The sequence below is a fragment of the Lactuca sativa genome, chromosome 9 (assembly GCF_002870075.4).
Source record: "Lactuca sativa cultivar Salinas chromosome 9, Lsat_Salinas_v11, whole genome shotgun sequence".
Classification (NCBI taxonomy): domain Eukaryota; kingdom Viridiplantae; phylum Streptophyta; class Magnoliopsida; order Asterales; family Asteraceae; genus Lactuca; species Lactuca sativa.
In genome coordinates, this window is record NC_056631.2 from 91,837,641 (window position 1) to 91,856,823 (window position 19,183).

Below are 19,183 nucleotides of genomic sequence, written 5' to 3' on the forward strand. Positions count from 1 at the left end.
AAGACACACATTATTGCGCGCCCTTAAATTAGTGTCTAAAAAAACACGGAGGGCACCTATAATAAAATGTGCGTCGTCTAAGGATGCCGCTTTATAATTTTTAATGGAATGCGCGTTCCATCCTTTAACAGTAGGGGGAAATGAAATTCTGAAAAAATTAAAAATCCCGCCTTCCTTTTTTTTCTCCTTTCCCTCTTGCCCTGGACGCTCCTTCCTTCCCCCTCCCGACATTGACTGCTGCTTACTTCTTCCCTCACTTCTACCTACTGGAACCACCATATCTCCCACTCGATGTTGAAATTGTTAGAAAAAGCCCTAATTATACTCTCAAGTCTAAATACAGAAAAAATAGAAGATGGTGAAGAAGTAGCAGTAGAAAATGTTTTAATCGGAGGTGGTCCTGTTCTTCATTGTTTCTTCGATGTTGAAATTGTTAGAAAAAGCCCTAATCGGAGGTGGTCCTGTTCTTCCTCCCACCACGATTCCCAGATTTTGTTCGCCGGAACACCGATTCCACCATGGTTTCTGATCCACGCTGACCAGTCGTCCCAGTCTTCAACGATTTTCTGCCATTCAAATCCGGATGGGTTGAAAAGAAAAGGGGCGAACAGCCACGACACGACTAGGAACCACATTGAGATGGTTAGGTGGCTCTGTATTTGGCGCTGCCGTGGAGAATTGTGCGACCGAAATAGTAAAGTTTGGTGCCAAGAGAGAAGGTGAAGAAGACAGCGGAGAGCTGGAGGTTCATGATTATTAGGTCACCGAGTGCAGTTCTGAAGCCTCTTTCGAGTCCGATCTCCATAATCATCGGTAACGCCATTAAAAGACCAAGTTGAACTACAGATTGAGAAGCCATGGCTGCTTTCAAAGCTTTATCTCCTTGCATCTTTGCTGATTTCATAATCGCTTTTTCTAATCCACTTAAACAGAGATATAATCTCCCGTATAAGAACACATACACAGTAAGCATCACCATCTGAAACATAAGATAATTTGTCATTTTCTTTAGACTTTAAACTGTTAGACACACACACACACACACATATATATATATATATATATATATATATTTATATAAATATATATATATATATATATATATATATACAGATATTAATTAATTTACCATTGAGCTAACGTCGTCCTACTTCCTAGATGGTGTTTGTGTGTGCATAGACACACACGAATGTGGAGTCTCCAAAGCTATTGATATCATAGACAGCATCATAAAGGATCCTTCAAGGGCACAATTGCTAAAGTTTTTCATGTCTGATGGAGATCTTTCAAAAGAACTTGATGACAGATTTGGCTCTCAGTGTGGGGATATTTTGGTCTTGATTGTTATTAGAACTTTTTAACTTTTAACTTTTATGATTTAATAATGATTTATTCCTATTTTTATTTTGTAACAGGCTTTGGTTCCCACGAACGAATCTGATAATGATTGACCAGGTTCAACAAAGTCAAACGTTCACATTTTGATGGAGGTAAATACCAGAATACAAAATGAAACTAAAAACAATAGTTTATAAAATGAAAATGATCCTGTATTTACAAAACCAATAACAATCGATACATCAATATGTACAACAACTTACATTACAATGAACCCGTATCGTTAACCATTCAAAATTGACATTGAAGAAACAATGAAAAGTTTTTACCTTTTGTTACTTTTCTAACTCGGTTTAAGCAAAAATTCACCTTTTTTTTTACTGGGATTGCAGCTGTGTACTTACAGTGGGCAGGAACATTTTACCAAAGAAAAGAAGGAAGAATGATTTCAAGAGGAATTGGAATTGTGATCATCTGCGACTAATGTGGGTATTTGACCTTGATTGACAAAGTCAATCTTGTTTAATCTCAAACAGCAAAGAATTTTCTCGGGTAATTCTTCTGGTTTTTGAGCCTGTATGTTTTTTTTAACAAGAAAAAATATTAGGGAGGGAAAAAGTTGTAATAGTTTGAAAGTACATCCAGAATTCATGATTAGATTTAGATTACCTGAATTGTTAAGCCGAGATTCATAATCCCGTGTTTTAGACGTTCACGAAATGCATCCAATCCTTTTCTTGCTATGTAACTAAATCGATGAATATCAAGGTCAATTTCAAAGTAATTTGATCCCTTAAAGAAGTTGTGTTGGGGGCGTGAGAACATGGCTCCATATAATCAACAGAGTGAAGGGGACAAAAATATTAGTACTACTACTCCTCCTGTTGTTGCTGCACAAAGCAAACCAAATCTGAAAAAGATTCAAATGATGTCTAAAACAACAGGTGAAGATAATATTCAAAGCATAAAAACTTATGTTACTGAATTAAAAGAACGTGTGTCAAAGTTACAATACCAAAAACAGCTACTTGTCTGCCAGGTTAGTTACAATTTAGAAAGAAAGTAAGTTTTTACTAAAATTCCGAAAATGCCCTTTGTAAAATTATTGTTTTGGTTTGAACAGGCATTCGAGGTAGAGGAAGCAAACGATGGTGGTGGTGGTGGGGCCTCTGATGAGACGGATTTTGTGGAGGAAATGGAATATCCTATCATGCCACGTCACCTTGTGTTATGTCAGGTACCTATGGAACAAGCTTGTACTCCTCGAATAATAGTATTGCAATCACTCATATTACCATAAATTTCAATCCTATAGACTTACAATGCAATTTCGTTCTAGGTATAATTCCATCAATGATATACAACCAATAAAACTACTTTTGTCAAACACATATATGTACACTACACTAACGGCACACCTGTTGGATTAGGGTCTGATACGTGTTCTACAGGTGTATAATCGTACTGCCATCCCACTGGATTCATCCCCGTTGCTTTCTTTCTTTTTACATTTGGCAATGTCGGCTATCTACGTGTCATTTCCTACAAAATATCCGTTTGTGATAATAATTTAAAAATAAAATAAAAAAAAAACTCTTTTGTAAAAATGTATGGGTCGAACAAGAAAGAGTGCATTTTAATTGATTCATCAATTAACTTTTTTTTATAAGGTGTAAGTTAATTATCGTTCGATATAATCGACTTTGATCGATAAAAGTTGAAATGCAATAAATATGATCAAGGTTTTCTAGAGATAATGCATAATTAAAAGGTTCCCTAAATAATGTACTGATGAAACGTGGCTTTCGCATGTCGGCATACTTTTTTGTTTGACTTGATGGGCTTTCTTGGTTAACCACTTAATCTGGACAGCTTAGTGTATCAAAACACCAACCCTTCCCCTACTTGCCCTTAATATTTTTTCCACCAACTTCTCTCATGTTAAAATTGATGATGATTATGAAATCTGTTTGTTGGGATGTAAGGGTAAAATGGTCATTTGGTCTTAGGGGCTGTTTTATAGTTGCTAACCATTCAGCCACTTTACCATACAAGACTTGATGGGAAAATAAAAGAAAAAAGAAACAGTCCCTGAATTATTTGTATTGATTCATGATTGATACCTTGTGTTTTCCCATTCCAGGTAACAGTTTCCAATTCGAATCCAAACATAGTAATGGTTGGATTTCGTGTCCCTGTGGGGAACACATTAGCAAACCATATACCCTCTGAGATAACAATTTTCCAAAGAGTTATAAAACTAGACGAAGGCATGAGGTCATGGTATGACATCCCATTTACAGTTGCAGAATCCCTTCTAGCTGATGAAGAAATTACAATCTTCATAGGAACAACTTTCAACAGATCAACTTTACCAAGAATAGACACTTTAGAAATTTATGGTAGAGTAAAGGATGAATTTGGTTGGAAGGAGAAAATGGATGCAGTACTGGACATGGAGGCACGTGTGCTTGGTAGCAGTTCTTGGGTTTCAGGATCTGGGAAAAAACGTTGCATTGGTCAAGTTACTCCTATTGAAGAACAGGTTGTTTCAAGCTGTTTTGCCTAAATGAGAAATATATTATCAAGTACACAAGTCACTTCTCTACTTCAGTTTTTTATATTATGCTTTTACTAATTTACAGTCACAGGGACAACAGATGCAAATGAGGAATCTTCACGATCACATGCCATTCTTCGTTTATAAATCTTGCAGGAAATGAAAGAGGTGCAGATACAACTGATAATGATAAGAAAACAAGGTAAAGGTTGGAATATAGAATGGAATGGAATGGAATGAGTCATTCCTTCCATTTCTTCCCTCTCTATTTTTCTCTCTCTCTTTTATTCTAATGATCAAAGTTCTTGTTTTTAATATCAGTTTCCCTGTTCTCTTTTATACTTGATGCACCTTTTATTTGCAGGCTTGGCCTGTGCATACTCCAAGGCCTGTTGCTTTCAAGCTTGTTGCTGATACCCCTCTTCTTACTGGACAGATAAGTTTCAAATCTTTTTGTTGTGGATTTCTTATAGTTTCTTTTTGTTGTGGATTTCTTATAGTTTACTTAGCTTCTTAAATCAAAGAGTATAAAGCTTTCCTAATGTGTTCTAATAATTAAGAAAATGGTGTTTTTTTGAAAAATGCTTCTCAATTTATCTTATTAGGAAGAATGGAGAACAGGCCTCAAATCATATGTTTTTTTTTCCAGTAACTTCCACTTCCTTCATGGGTTTGTAACAATACTGATGGACTTTGCTATTTTTTTGTATGGTGTATTACCTTGGATATAATTTGTTTTTACAGTCTTCTCTTTTTATTTAATTTAAATTTGGATATAAGTTTGTAACACATGGGATTTATGATTGCAACAAACAATCTTTCTTTTCTTTCCAGACATGATTAAAGGCATGTTTTTGGCTGTAGTTATTGGACCACCTGTTAGTTTTATAGGAATGTATAACCCATGTTAGCAATGTATTATTTTTGTTTAACATTTGAATGATTCTTTGTATGACATTACAATTTGTGTAATTTATTTTATTTTTTGAGTATGAAATTTTATTTTATATTATGCAATGGATTGTATTTTTTGTATATGGTATTTTATTTCTATTATGAGAAATTAAATGCAAATTTAATTTAAAAATTAATAAATATATAAATTTATTTTTTTTAAACATTTAAATTTACGATACGCAAGAATGTGTGTCATCTTCATTTATGACATGGTCTTTCTTGACAGAGGCTTTCTTGATACGCATTGCGTGTCATTAACACGCGCGTCGTAAGGTTACGACACGCGAATGCGTGTCATCTTCCTTTATGACAGGGCCTTCCTTGATACGCATTGCGTGTCGTAAACGCGCGTCGTAATTGCGCGTCGTAAATGAGCGTCGTAAATGCGCGCCGTCTCTCTTTATGACAGGGCCTTCCTTGACACGCATTTGCGCATCATCTGAGCCTTTTACGACGCGCAATGAGCGTCGTAAAAGGCCTTTTTTCTAGTAGTGATGCATAAAAAGAACGCCCAAAATCTGACTTCGTATTAGGAAGTTATGATTTTTCTAAATTCCGAAGTGGCGGTAGACAGCTAAAAACTCGAAACAGTGATCGAGTGATTTGTGGCCGACACAACCTAAACAAGAATCGAAGATCTCGTCAACGGTAGTACAACGGTAAAAAGTCTGACAGAAACGGACATCGGATGAAGAAGTTAGGGATTTAAAACAAACTTTTCGTGTCCCGGCCTATTAAAAGTATATAATTAAAAATAAACTCAAAATTTGCCAACAAAGTCTAAACGAGAGTTGTAGAGTACATTCTCACCTACGCGTGCATATAAAGAACGTCAAAAACGGAGCTCGTATGCGAAAGTTACGGATTTTACAAGTTCGAGGCACACACACCAAGACGATTTACGCCCAACGTACCCTCGTACGCCCAACGTACTCGGGTGCTAGGCCTCGGTTCGTCCACGTCGCTCCAATGCTCCGTCCGAGGATGCGGTAAGCCATGACGCATGCGAACGCCCAACGTAACCGAAGTACACCCATCGTAACGAGTACGCCCACCGTACTCCGAAATTACGCCCAGCGTAATCCCTCTTTCAGCACCCTATAAATATCATGCGAGGGTGCCCGGGTTTATTTGCTTCCTTACTCATTTCTTTCACCTTGGAACCCTTCTAAAGCCCCTCTAAACCACCCGAAAGTCCCGGTACACCCCTAAGTACACGACGCAAGGCCCGACACCCCGAAGTTCCCGAGAAATAAATCAGCTTTTCTAGTCGAACTTTTGCTCGGTTTTCATCTCACCTTCTTAAATCTATCAAGTGAGTTCATACCCCTACAAACACACTTTAAATACATTTTAAATGCTTTTTAAATACTTTTAAGGGGGGAATACAAGTAAAACCCTATTATTATCGTGTGAAAATATCTATCCCTTGCTATGTATTCTATATTGTTATTTAATCAACCTTATGTGATTTATAACTAGCATAGAAATGGATTTACTACACGTTTAGCTATTTCACCAAACATATTACTTCAAAGGACTTTCTCAAACGTTTTTACATGTTAAAACTCTTTATCAAACTGTCTTACATACTTTATGTTTCCTTTCAAACCCTGTTACAATCATGTTTCAAACAAAGGTTTTCTTATACTTAAAACTGTTCTTATCAAACAAACTGATTTCAAATCATCATTTCTTAGTTATTAAACTTTTCAAAGGTTTTACCAAAACTTCTTCTATACTTTTATATTGTCAAATGCATGCCTATGTATGTATAGTTATATAAGTAATGTTTAAAGGACTTAGGACGACTAGCTCGCTTTATTTCCTTTTCCTCGTTGGGATGTGGCCTTAAGGCATCGGTTATTCGTCTGAATGTCGTATAAATATTTAAATATCATGTATACATATATACACATAAAAGTTCCATCAGTTGGTTCAGTACCTTTGGGTAGCAAAGGCATACTTCGGCTATACACGTACATTACTAGTAACTATAATAGGTATAGTTAGGAGATACTACTTACTATTCCAAGTACAAGGAATCATACAAGAGTCGGTTCATTCATGAGTCTATACTAATACATTACATACTATATGAAGAGATACGATTACATACAATTACAAGACATACAACTACATGGCATACAATTACAAGACATACAATTACAAGAGATGCGATTACATAGATATGATTACATAAATACGATTACATAGATACGTTTACATAGATACTATTAAATAGAATCTATTACATGCGTTTTGGGACTTACCATTCCACACCCAAGGCTGTTAGCTACAGTAGGGAAAATGCACATCGACGGGTGTCTACGGTTGTACTGTTCGGCGAATTACTACGCCGTGAATATCCTAGTGCAAAAGGACACAATTTTAGTTATTATATTATTTTTCCTTCTTACCTTTACGATGTGATACATACACATAAACGATGAGGTAGACGATAGTTTTATAATAGTAATAGTTATACAAGGGAAAAACCGTCACATTTCCAGTAATGCATACTTTCAAAATAGTCGGGCCTTGGTAGAAGGCTACTTTTTATACTAGTAGGAAATATGGGATTTTCTAGGGTTTTCAAACGTTTACAATTACTTACAAACATGTTCATTGATACAAATTTTTCTCTAAACATTTACAGGTCATTCTTTATAGTTTTACAAATTAAAGTCACATAAATACTTATGAATTCACCATCTTTATTGCTGATACTCGCTTTCAAAATAACTTGTTTTCTCAGGTTACAAATAGACATGTATGGCGACCAGGTTTTGTGAAGACGGATCCGTCAAGACTCGTCTTTTATTTTGAATATTCATTACATTGATTTATACTATGAAAGAAGTCCCATGTAATTAAAACTATACTATTAATGCAATGGATGATGTTGTTGCTTGTTTACTACCTTGCATTGTTATCATACATTACATGATGTCCTCCGCCCTAGAACGTTTCGGTCGTTCTCGGTTTTGGGGTGTGACAGCAACCCTAAGCTCAAAAACAAAGTTGCATGAACAAGATCCATTCTTTGGACCTAAAAAGGTTCAAATCTTGAAAACCCTATATCTAAACTTCTAAGAGGAAAGGTAGGATCTTTATACCTCCTTTGGGTGCCAAAAGATGAACTAGTTCCAGATCCTTAAGCTCAAGATACTAAAGTGCTTCTTCCTCCAACTTCTCTTCACTTCTTCCAAGCCTTTCTTCACCAAAATGGACTTAAAAAGGTCAATCACACAAAACAATGGAGTATGAGATGAACTAGGGTTTTCTGAGGGTTAAGGACTGGTGAGGAGGCCAAAGGGGAGGCTATAATGGGGTATTTATATGTCTTAAACCCTAAAAATTAGGATTTGACATATGCCCGCGTACGCTAGGCGCACCTCTTAGTACGCTGCACGTACACCCCCGAGTCCCTCAAATCCATTGTGGCCACTACGCCCCACGTACGCCAGGTTACGCCCAGCGTACGGCTTATGGGCAGACCAACTTCTTGGCCCAATTTGCTAAGGTCCACTCCAAAGGGTCCATTGTCCAAAACCAATATTAATTTACATAATTTAAATAATATATCGAGAGACGGATGTTACACTAATGAATTCTTATTCTTCTCCTCGACACCTCCCCAAAGGAACTTTTTTCTAATTTTAACTAGAGAATCGATCACACCAATAGGAGATTTAAAAAGGGAGAGATAATAAGTAGGAGGGCTGCCCAAAATAGCCTTGAAAAGCAGGGGCAAATCCAATGTAGAGCCGGGTGTAGCCCGTGATGCGCCTAAATTTTTTTTTAGTAGTGTTATTTTTTTCGAAAAACTTCGTTTTAAATGTAAAAATTATAAAAAATTGAAGAAGTACATATAAAGGTGCAACCACGGTCGTATTTCCTTCGTTTGTTGTATGTGAATATGTGATTAGTGATACTATATCGAATGGGATCTCTTCGTCATTTGTTTTGTGTAGTCTGATGTATGCTTGACCATGCACTACTACAAAAATGCTCATAGGACCCGATATATAGGACCCGATTTTTGAAAAAAACGGGTTTTATGAAGGGAAGGATAATAAGGCTCAGTTTAAATTAAGAAACCGGGACATATGTTCAAATTAAATAGCCCAGCTTTTTTGATATAACCGGGTCTTTTTTTTTGGAAAGTTATATAAGTCGGTTTTCTAACTGTAACCGTGTTTTATGACATAAGGATGTGAATTTGAAATGGTTGTAGAACTTGATTTTTAACCAACGATTTTGAGAAATGAGTTATGAGAAGAGTGTATTGATATTTGAGGGTTGAGGCATTGAGTTATGACATTTTGATGGTTAGTTATGAGTACAAAAAAAACAGCCGAATTAATACACATAATATGTATTTGACCAGTTGTTGAATATTTACATATTTCCAAAGTAAAAAATGCAAGTGATGAGGGTTTTATTTGGGATCGTAAAACCCTCCAAACATGGAATTGTTTTAAACTGAATGTTTCTTTATTTATTTATTTACTCATTTAAACTACAACATTCTTGGAAAATTTGAAGGCCCTAATTTGTGAAACTTCATCAATTTCGAGATGGAATAAGAACATGAACAAAATTAATTATATTAACAAAATCAAAATACAAAGGGAATGAACTTGATAATAAGTTGATGATTTCAAGCTGGAATGGACGTATTTGAGAGGAGTCGTCCTATTGCTTGAGTCTGTGACCATGTAAGAGTTGTGAAACTAATTTCTAATTTTTTGGGATTAGCATGAATCGAAGTGAAGAGATGTGATTCAATGCTTGTGTATATATCGATTACCATAACTTTTGGCGGGAACTTAAAGCATGTATCCCGCCTTCCCTGAAAAAGTCAAAAGTAAATGGTATACTAGTATGTATATATTTATTAAATAACATGTTATCTAATATTTTATTTGTTTAAGGTTGTTGCTTCTTCTTAATATTTGCCTTAGTTATACATAATAAAACAAAATTTACTTACCATTACTAGTTATATTATGATATAGTTTGACTACATTTTTCGTTTGTATATTACAAGATTGTTTGTTGAAATCGATTCAATGAAAAAATACATAGCTCATTTTGAATGCTACTACAAAACATGTATTTTTATCGCCTTCAAGAACTCAATAATTTTTTTTGTAAGGTTAATTTAGGTGTGTTTGGTTGGTAGGAAAGGAGTGAAATTCGATAAAAAATGGTTCTAATTCCCTCAAATTCATGTGTTTGGTTGGATTTATGGAGAAAGGGGTCATAGCGGGTTAGAGGACAAAAATGATGTACGGGATGAAAGCGATAGAGAAAGAGAGGGGTTTAACAATTTGAGGAACCCGTTGGGGAGACAACTCAAATAAGGAAAGTTGGAGAAGATGGGGTCGGCGGTTTTGAGGTTGGACGGGTTCGATACCCTGCAATACCCTCCCTCCAACATCAGTACCACCACCACCACAACCATCGCTACTGCTACCACTGTCGAGATTTTGCTTTTGTATAATTTATATAATGTGTCTTTACATATAAGTTACAAAATAAAGTAAAATTAAGCAAAACAGACAAAAATGTAATTTTGTCATTTACATGGATTCCAATTCCATTTCATGCTAACCAAATAGAACCTGGAATCAATTCTAGTTCTATTTACTGTCATCCAAACATGATGTGGAATATGATTCAAATTCTTGACTAGTTCCTTTTCCAATTCTAATTCCAATTCATTCATAAACATTCTACGAATCAAACAGCACCTCAGTATTAGGTACACTTCATATGAGTTTCTATGCATTTGTTGTCCTGCATGCATGCTATGTAACGCCCCGATTCTCAGGTATTATTTTAAATAAAAATTTCTTGGTTTTGGCCCTACTTGATGAGTCGGTAGCCCTACTCGTCGAGTAGCAGCAGGTGGGATCGCGAATTAAGTGAGCTACTCGGCGAGTCCTTTGTGGGACTCGGAGAGTAGGAGCTAGAAAGGAGACCCCTAATTTCAGGGGTTTGCACCCCTATTTAAAGAAGCTCAATCCTCTTTCAGTTCCTTGGCAGCCCCCTTTGCATCTCTAACTCATGTGTGTACCTTTGTGTGTTGAAGCTTTGGGAGAAGATTTTGGTGTAGGAGTTTGGGGAAAACAAATGATTGAGGCAAGGAGCTGGGAGGAGATCCAAATTCTTCTGTTGTGGACATCTGTTGGGAAGGTATTAAACCATTAACCTCAGCTATTTCAGTCTAGACCTTATCTTTGAATGAATTTAGGGGTTCTATGAAGGTATCAAGTTGATATGACAATCTATGGGCTAGATCTGAAGTTGTAACTTCAGATCTGGACCCTCCTTGGAGCATACAAGCATAAGGTTCCAACTTTAGTCAAGATTAAGGTTCCCTTGGTCCATGAACATTCATTAAAAGTATGGTTTTGGAATTAGGAGCTTGTGAAGCAATGCATGGACGTAAAGTTTGCAACTTTACGTGATAAGCAGGCCTAAGGGGGTCGGATCTGCAATTTGGGGCCTTGCTATGGATTAAAGAGGTCTGTATGTCTAAATGACTGAAAGGACTCGGCGAGTCGCGAAGCCGACTCGGTGGGTCATTTGAAGATGTACATCGAACTCGACGAGTTGGATAAACAACTCGGCGATCCAGATGAAGGAAGTCGTGAACTCGATAAGTTGTTTGAACAACTCGGCGAGTTAGTTGAAGATGGCCATGAAACTCGACGAGTTGAAGAACAACTCGACGAGTTGGATGAGTTTAACCAATGATATGGTTGCGTGTATACCCGTCGAGTTGCAAGGAGGAAACTCGACGGGTGGCCTTAAGGATTGATCGGGATTCAAAGGAACTCGACGAGTCACTCCGATGACTCAGTGAGTTGGAATGTGCTCCATGGACTCGGCAAGTGGCCGAGTGTACTCGGCGAGTTGAGGTTAAAATGGACTGTTGACCTTGACCGAGGACTTTGACCTTGATCAGGAATTTACTAGGAGGATATGGAGTGCCTCATAAGGGTAAGGACTTATGAATATATTGTGCTATGGTTATAGGTGGTGGAGCATGTGTCAAGTGATCCGATAGTTGGAGTTTACCTTTCGAATCGACATCTGCGAGGTGAGTTATCCTCACTACATCGATAGGGTCTATGGCACCAAGGCCGACCCTTTATGATTTACATCCTAGTTTAGGATGGTTGCTATGTTTTTGCCATGTTAGATTTCATCCTGGGTTAGGATGGTTGTTGTGCTATTGCTATGTTAGAATTCATCTTGGTTAGGATGGTTGCTATGCTAGAGATCGGTTAGATCGGTTGTTATGGTATGTTACATATGATTTTGATCTGTTAGATCGGAATCAGGATAGATAGTATGTTATGCTTTTATGATCCGTAAGGATTGGTATGTAGTGACCTGCTAGGTCGGTACTCTAGTTACGAGAGGATTTTATAGTTGATGATCAGTGTGACAGATATGTGATGTTTGTATATGCCAATATGTGATAGTTATGCGCACATGGTTAATTGCTTGTTGCTTGGGTTGAGGCGGTCCTGCTTTGTGCTGAAGGCCAACATACCCTACGAGCGGTCCGGGGAGACTGCGGGTGATGTGCACAAAAGTACTCACTAATTTTAATATTTATAACCTAACAAACTTAACTATCTATGCACTTATAGGCAGTGTACCTAGTCAGATTACAGTATAGCTTGGGTAAGTCGGGTGTCGATCACAGGGAACGGTGTTCTAATTAATTTACTTACTATTAAATTAACCTAATTTATTAACAAATTTAATAAAGGGTTTTATCTGATTTTACAAGATCAGATGAACTTAAATCCAATTAAATAAGTAAAAACACACACTCTTGTTTAGATTGAATCCACTTTTCCCTTATGGCTAGCTAACAATTACGGATTACTAAGTTGGTTTTTAATTATAGTAGTAATTTAGTTCTATCTTACCAATATTTAACTAATTCATGTCAAACCATGTATGTTCACACATAATTAAACACAGAACTAATTATAGTTGTAAATATGCTATATAAGATTTGTTGTGTAAACGCAATTATGATCACAATTCTCGTTCTCTAGCACAGCTAAACTTTTATTTATTCTAATTATTAACTAAGATTGGTCAATCCTAGCTCTAACAATTCAATGTTCACTAAATTATTAGGTAAACAGGTTCATGCAGTTTAATGGTCACTAAGCTACACAGAACATGTAATTAAGCAATTAGATAAACAAATATTAACATGCTAGGTCATACAAATCAAACACAAGCAAATTTTCACCAACTAAGCTTAATCCATAATCATATAACTATTCATAAGTTCAAAGCTTCATCTAGCTAAACAAGAGTAGCTAGATTCAGCTGCTCATCATAGTAATTAAACTAACACAGCTAAAACTAATGAAAGACATGTTCTAAAAATAAACCTTTACTTCTTTTGGTGTTGAAAACCCTCTTCCAGAACCTTTCTTTCGTTCTTATTCGTCTCCTGGAACTCTTTTTCTTCTGCCAAAAGTCTCCTTTTCGTAATAATCAGGAGAACTTATATAATCCTTAAAAACTCGCGCCACGTCGTGGGCTTCAAGCAATCCGTATCCTTCAAGGAAATCCTCCGCGTCGCGATGCTTATCTTCTGGAACACCCATGCCACATCGTGGGCGTCATCGCCACGTCGTGAATTTAGTTCTTATCGTGAATTTATTATTTTCTTGTCTTCCAAGCCTCCCATGTTCCCCATTTTGTCACCTTTGGTCCCTTTCTTCGAAAATCCTTTGTATTGACTGAAAATAACAATTTAAACTCATAAGTATCATTATTCTAAACATATTATCAATTTATTAATAAAAATGTACTTAAATACTGCCTAAAAATAAGTGTAAATATGGCAATATCAAAATACCCCACACTTAGGCTTTGCTTGCCCTCAAGCAAATTTCAACTTAATTCTTAATTACTGAAACTACACAGAACAATCCGACTCTAGTTCAGCCATTATGCCAAAACCTCAACGCATGCATTTGTGTCTAAAATTCTCCTAAAGTACCCCCCCATACTTTAAATACTCACAATCTTCATAAACACTCGCCCACTTTTTCCGAACAATGCTCATTTTATGCAACCCTCCGAATCCATCCGCAGAAAATCTCCTAACCTCAAGGTATTTTTAGTTGAGCAACCTAAGCGTACATAAACTAGAATTACAATTTTTCGATACCACTATGGAGCTCTTTTTTGGAATTCTTCAATTCTTTGACATTTGATCTTTAGTTTCTTTGAATTCACCACCTTTGTTGATTTGATTTCTGGTATCTTCAACTTTTTGGATTTCTTAAGAATTTTGATCTTTTGATCTTCAATTTATTTGCTCCAAAATTCTTCACACTTTTCTTTCCGTAATTCTTTCTCTTTTTTTTTTTTACATGTACCTCTATTTTTTCACTCAAAACCTACATGCTTAAGCAGAGGCGCTCAACCTCAACCTTTATTGGTTAATGATAATAATTTTCCTAGATACATTTCAGGTTTAGGCTGCTAAACATATTGCATCCCTCAAACCAAGCGGGGTTATGTTTTTGTTTCATGATTTCACTAAAATAAGGGAGGCCACAAATGCACTATAACGTGTATTGGCTCAACTAAACATTTGAACTTTCATCGGATCATCCCGCATAATACTAGCAATTATAGCTCAAATTATTATTACTAGATTCAATTAATTTTAATTGTAATTTCAAAATTTTCTAGCAATTTACTTTTTCTACCCCTACCCCACACTTATTTCATACAATGCCCTCATTGTATGTATAAAAACAAATCAAAATTAAAGAAAAGGGAGAAAAAGGAACAGACTCCCCTGGGATAGTGGCGTGAGCATCTCCAAAAGCGTGGACAATGTACAATTGGACTTCCAAAAATAGAAACTCGGTGTAGAACTGGTTGAATACGTAAATAAACCACGAACCGAACTCGAAACGTCAATTCGTCAAAGTGTGTATTTGTAAGGAAAAATGTGGCAATGATAAACTGGATCACGTCGTGATATGGGTTGAAATTGCGAACACCAAAAAGCTAAACTACTATGAATTGCAAGAGCGCCACGACGTGGCACAAGGAGTCCACATCGTGGAAACTGAACCTTAGCAGAAAATGACTTGTTTGCTTTATTTACTCTAGCAGCTTTGACCAATGGCTAACTGGTTTCCGACGCTTCTATGCAAATATATTTCCCAACTATAACCTCTCTCCTAATAGACCCCACACTTATCTTGAATTGTGGTTCCGACTCATGACTCTAAGCTTCTTTGACTAGACAAACACAACTCGAAAGTTAACCTTCTATGCTCCTTAGAATTCCAACGCTAATCTGAAAAATTAGATCAACCCAAAAGAAAAATAAAGTAACATAATAGTCTTAATAAAGTTTTACATCACACACTAAAGTTAACATAAAAAAAAAACTACTCAAAAACAGAACAAAAGAAATAAAATCAATCATCATCTTGATCTTGTGCTCCACTCGGCCCTGCTCCATCATCTTGCGGACGCCATAGCTCCTCCCATGTCGGAAAATAGGGATACTGTGGTGGCATAGAAGGTGGTCGGGTCACACCCAAATGTGAATAGATACCCTCAGTAAGTTGGGTATGGTAAATAGCATGACCTCGTAGATTATCCAAATATGTTCCCACCCGACTCTGAAAAGGGTCGGTGGGCACTCCTTGCACATACTGCGAAGCAGCATGCTCTCGTTCGACCTCTCCTCTAGCCCGCACATTCCGACGCCTCGGCCTGGCTGGTGGCTGCTGTCCCGGCTGCACTTCCTCCTGTTCGTCATCGATCGGTGGTATAACAAAGCGACCCTCAATATTCACCACAGCGCGCATCACACCCAAGACTTGAATGGTCAAGTCCGTGTCCGGGAATCGAGTGAGATTCCTCACAAAGTCATGGGTCAAAATTTGATATGACCTAGCCAGGCGAGTAACCAAATGCCCCCCAGTAATCGGGCTCCCAGGCCTAGAATTGGCCGCTTTCTTCCCCATAGACCTTGCCAACATATAAGGCAAATCACAACAAACCCCCGGGGTAATAAGTGTCCATAAATAAAATAGATTCTGGATGGGGACCTTATCACCATGATGCTTGTGATTGATTGAAAACGTGATAAGGCGGTGCAAAAATCGGAAAACAGGATTCCGTATTTGTGACTCACTCAAGTCACGAGTGTTGTACTCATGGTTAGAAATGCCCCGCCAAAACTGCACATCCAAAGTACCCGGAGTAAAATCCCGCACACATCCAAGCAAGAAAGGAATAAAAAATGGAGATTGCGTCTCCACTTCCGTATAAAGCCCCATACGCCAAGCAAACTCCCGAAGACTACACTCACGATATACACCTCCAAGACGAAACACAAGTGCCCTATTGTAGGTGACATCAAGGGTGCGCTCTTCAAAACAAACGGTAGAGAAAAATTCTACCGATAATTCCCGGAACACGGGTTCTTGAATGGCGAATAAATTCCTCCACCCGTGACAAGTGAACGAAAATTGATCTCCAACATAAGTCTTCGACCAATAACGGTCCAGCTCCACTACCATTCCCACTCTACCAAGCCATCCCCAATCAATAATTGGGGCTATTGCAAATTCCCTATTGTATAACCATCCAAGCCGATTCTCGTAGGTTGTTAGCAACGGTCGGGGAATGTTTTGAGGAAACTGGTATAGAGGATGTATGCTTGCTACATCTATCGGGTCCTCTTCCTGCTGGACAGCTCGTCGTGGTCCCATTCTGCAAACAAAAGCAAAGCAAAGCAGCAAACAAATAACACATTAAAACATATAAAAATTGTCTGCCAGAAGTCACGACGTGGCCAGGATGCGCCACGTCGTGGGTCACGTCGAACCCAGACTCTGAATCGGTCATGTTTACATGCGATTTCCACAAAAATAGTTCTTGGGGTTTGTTCCTATGGACTTTTAAATAACATGCAATATAAAATCGGACACTAGATTCAACCAATTTCGTGAATCATTCAAACCCTAATCACGAAAACTTGAAATTGGAAGAAGTAATTGCAAAATAATGAGTAAAACACATACCAAATGGAGTAATTAGCAAGATCTTGCAAGGAAGTTGGAAGTATAATAAGAAATTGGCAGTAGGGTTGTGATGTTCCCGTGAGTGCGGCAGTCTTCCAAGTGGGGGATAAGGGGTTTCTCGGTCAAAGGGTTTTAAGCGATTGGTCCCCCCCTGATTTTTAAAGGACACGACGTGGCGGGCTCTGCCCACGTCGTGGACCTTAAATTTCCTAAGATCGCGAATTATAGTTTAACCCACGACATGGCTGGCTATGCCCACGTCGTAGGATCTGTCAGATGCCAAATTTTAATAATATTCATCTTATTAACTAATTTCTTTGCAAATCATTCATTATTTAAAGTCCCCTACAGCTATTTCTCTACTTATTACCGGTTTTTAGATGATGAATTGATGTCTTTCCTAATTAAAAAGAAAATAAAAAAAAAGAAGAAAAAATTTCAAACCAAACTCGGGTTGCCTCCCGAGAAGCGCTTCTTTTTCTTGGAGTCTTGAGCTGGACTCCGTGCCTTCTACGTTGACTCTTCGAAAGAGTCTACCACCAGGATCTTTTGTTCCTTGAACCGCCGTTTATAAGCTTGAACTCTCCTTTTATACGCCTTCTTTGAATTTTCTATTTTAGCTTTTCCATCTTCTTCATGCTTTCGTTTTGTGCCCTTTGTGTGTTCCTTGCTCTCCATAGCGTTCCCCTCTTCTTTCACCACCGGCCTTGTTACTTTTGAAGTGACTTCCTCTTCATAACTTGTCATTTCCTCGTCCTCTTTGCTCACCCAAGAAGGTGGGTTCTTGTAAGCTATGACTTCAATCAAATACGGAACAGGTGCCCTTGGTTTTGTCCTCTTGTCTTGATGAACTACCTTTATCTCTTCTTCCATAAGCTTTTCCAACTCTTCTAGTTCATTCTCCTCATTAATCGTGAACACCTCTTCTTTATCTTCTTGAAAGTCATTTCTTATCCCGAAGACTTCTTGTTCATCCCCAACCCTCAAAGTGAGCTTGGACTCGCGGATATCAACCAGGGCACCAGCAGTGTTAAGCAATGGCCGACCAAGGATTATCGGAACATTCGTGTCTTCTTTCATGTCCAAGACTACAAAATCTATTGGAAAAACAAATTTTCCAATTTTCACCAAAATATCCTCCACTATGCCTCGGGGTTGTGTCACCGAACGGTTTGCCATGTGAATCTTCATTTTTGTAGCCTTCATCTTCTGAATCTCCAATTTTTGATAAAATGAAAAAGGCATTAGATTAATACTAGCCCCGGAATCGGCTAAAGCATTAACCTTCATTTTATTCCCAAACTCGCATGGAAGAGTGAGGCGTCCAGGATCCCCCATCTTTTCTGGTGTTTCTCCCAACACAACTTTTGAAATTTGCTCACATAGAATCACTGTAGACTGCTTCTTTAATTGCCTTCGCGTATCTATCAAGTCTTGTAGTAATTTCTGGTTCTCGGAAGCTTTGGATAAGGACTCAACAAAGGGAGTATTAATTGGAATCCCTTTCACATGCTTCACAAACTCTAAATGTTCCTTCTCCAGTTGACTAAGTGCTGTACGGGTGGGAAATGGCATTGGTGGATGATAATCTGGAATAGGCTCAAAAGATTTTTGCTCAGACTTGCGCCACGCCGTGGCCAGAGGTGTGCCACGTCGTGGCGAGCCTGGTTCAACATTCTCTCCATTTTCGATTCTTGATTTCTTGGGCTGCTGCGGTTGTTCTTCCAACGCCTCCAGGAACTCGGATATTTTATCTTCTTCAGTATCGATGGCCATTACGTGAGATTGGGCTTTTACTTCGGGATTCTTCAGGGACAATTTTTCATGGACTAAAGTGGCTAGTTGACCAAATTGTACTTCAAGGTTATGGATGGAGGCTTGCTGTTTTTTTATCAATGTTTGTTGTTCCATGATAGCGGAATCCGTGGCATCATGTCTGTTTTCCGAAGTCTCCATAAACTTCATTAAAATGGTCTCTAGGTCGGGTTTCTTCTCGATTGGTGGCTGCTCCTTTTGGTAAAAGCCTCGACCTGTCTGCCTATACTTCTCTTCTTTTTGCTTTTTATACTCTTTATATGGCAGCCACTCCCTCTTTGGTTTCCTCCAGTCGTCATCAAACTTATCCCCACTAGAGTAGCACACTTGAGCTTTTCTGTTCCCAAACTCATCCATATTGCAGTCCTTGGTCAAGTGTGGACCACTGCATCGC

At 37.9% G+C, this 19,183-nt stretch overlaps 1 protein-coding gene across 1 annotated transcript; it reads left to right on the forward strand.

Annotated features, from left to right (window-relative positions):
* Nucleotides 1–2,161: 2,161 nt before the first annotated feature.
* On the forward strand, nt 2,162–2,917 carry LOC111909185 (kinesin-like protein KIN-7A). The gene is made up of 2 exons (XM_023904968.3): nt 2,162–2,377; nt 2,462–2,917. Exons 1-2 carry the CDS (start codon nt 2,162–2,164, stop codon nt 2,636–2,638), a joined length of 393 nt encoding a protein of 130 aa, XP_023760736.1. The 3' UTR covers nt 2,639–2,917.
* The last annotated feature ends 16,266 nt before the right edge of the window (nt 2,918–19,183 follow it).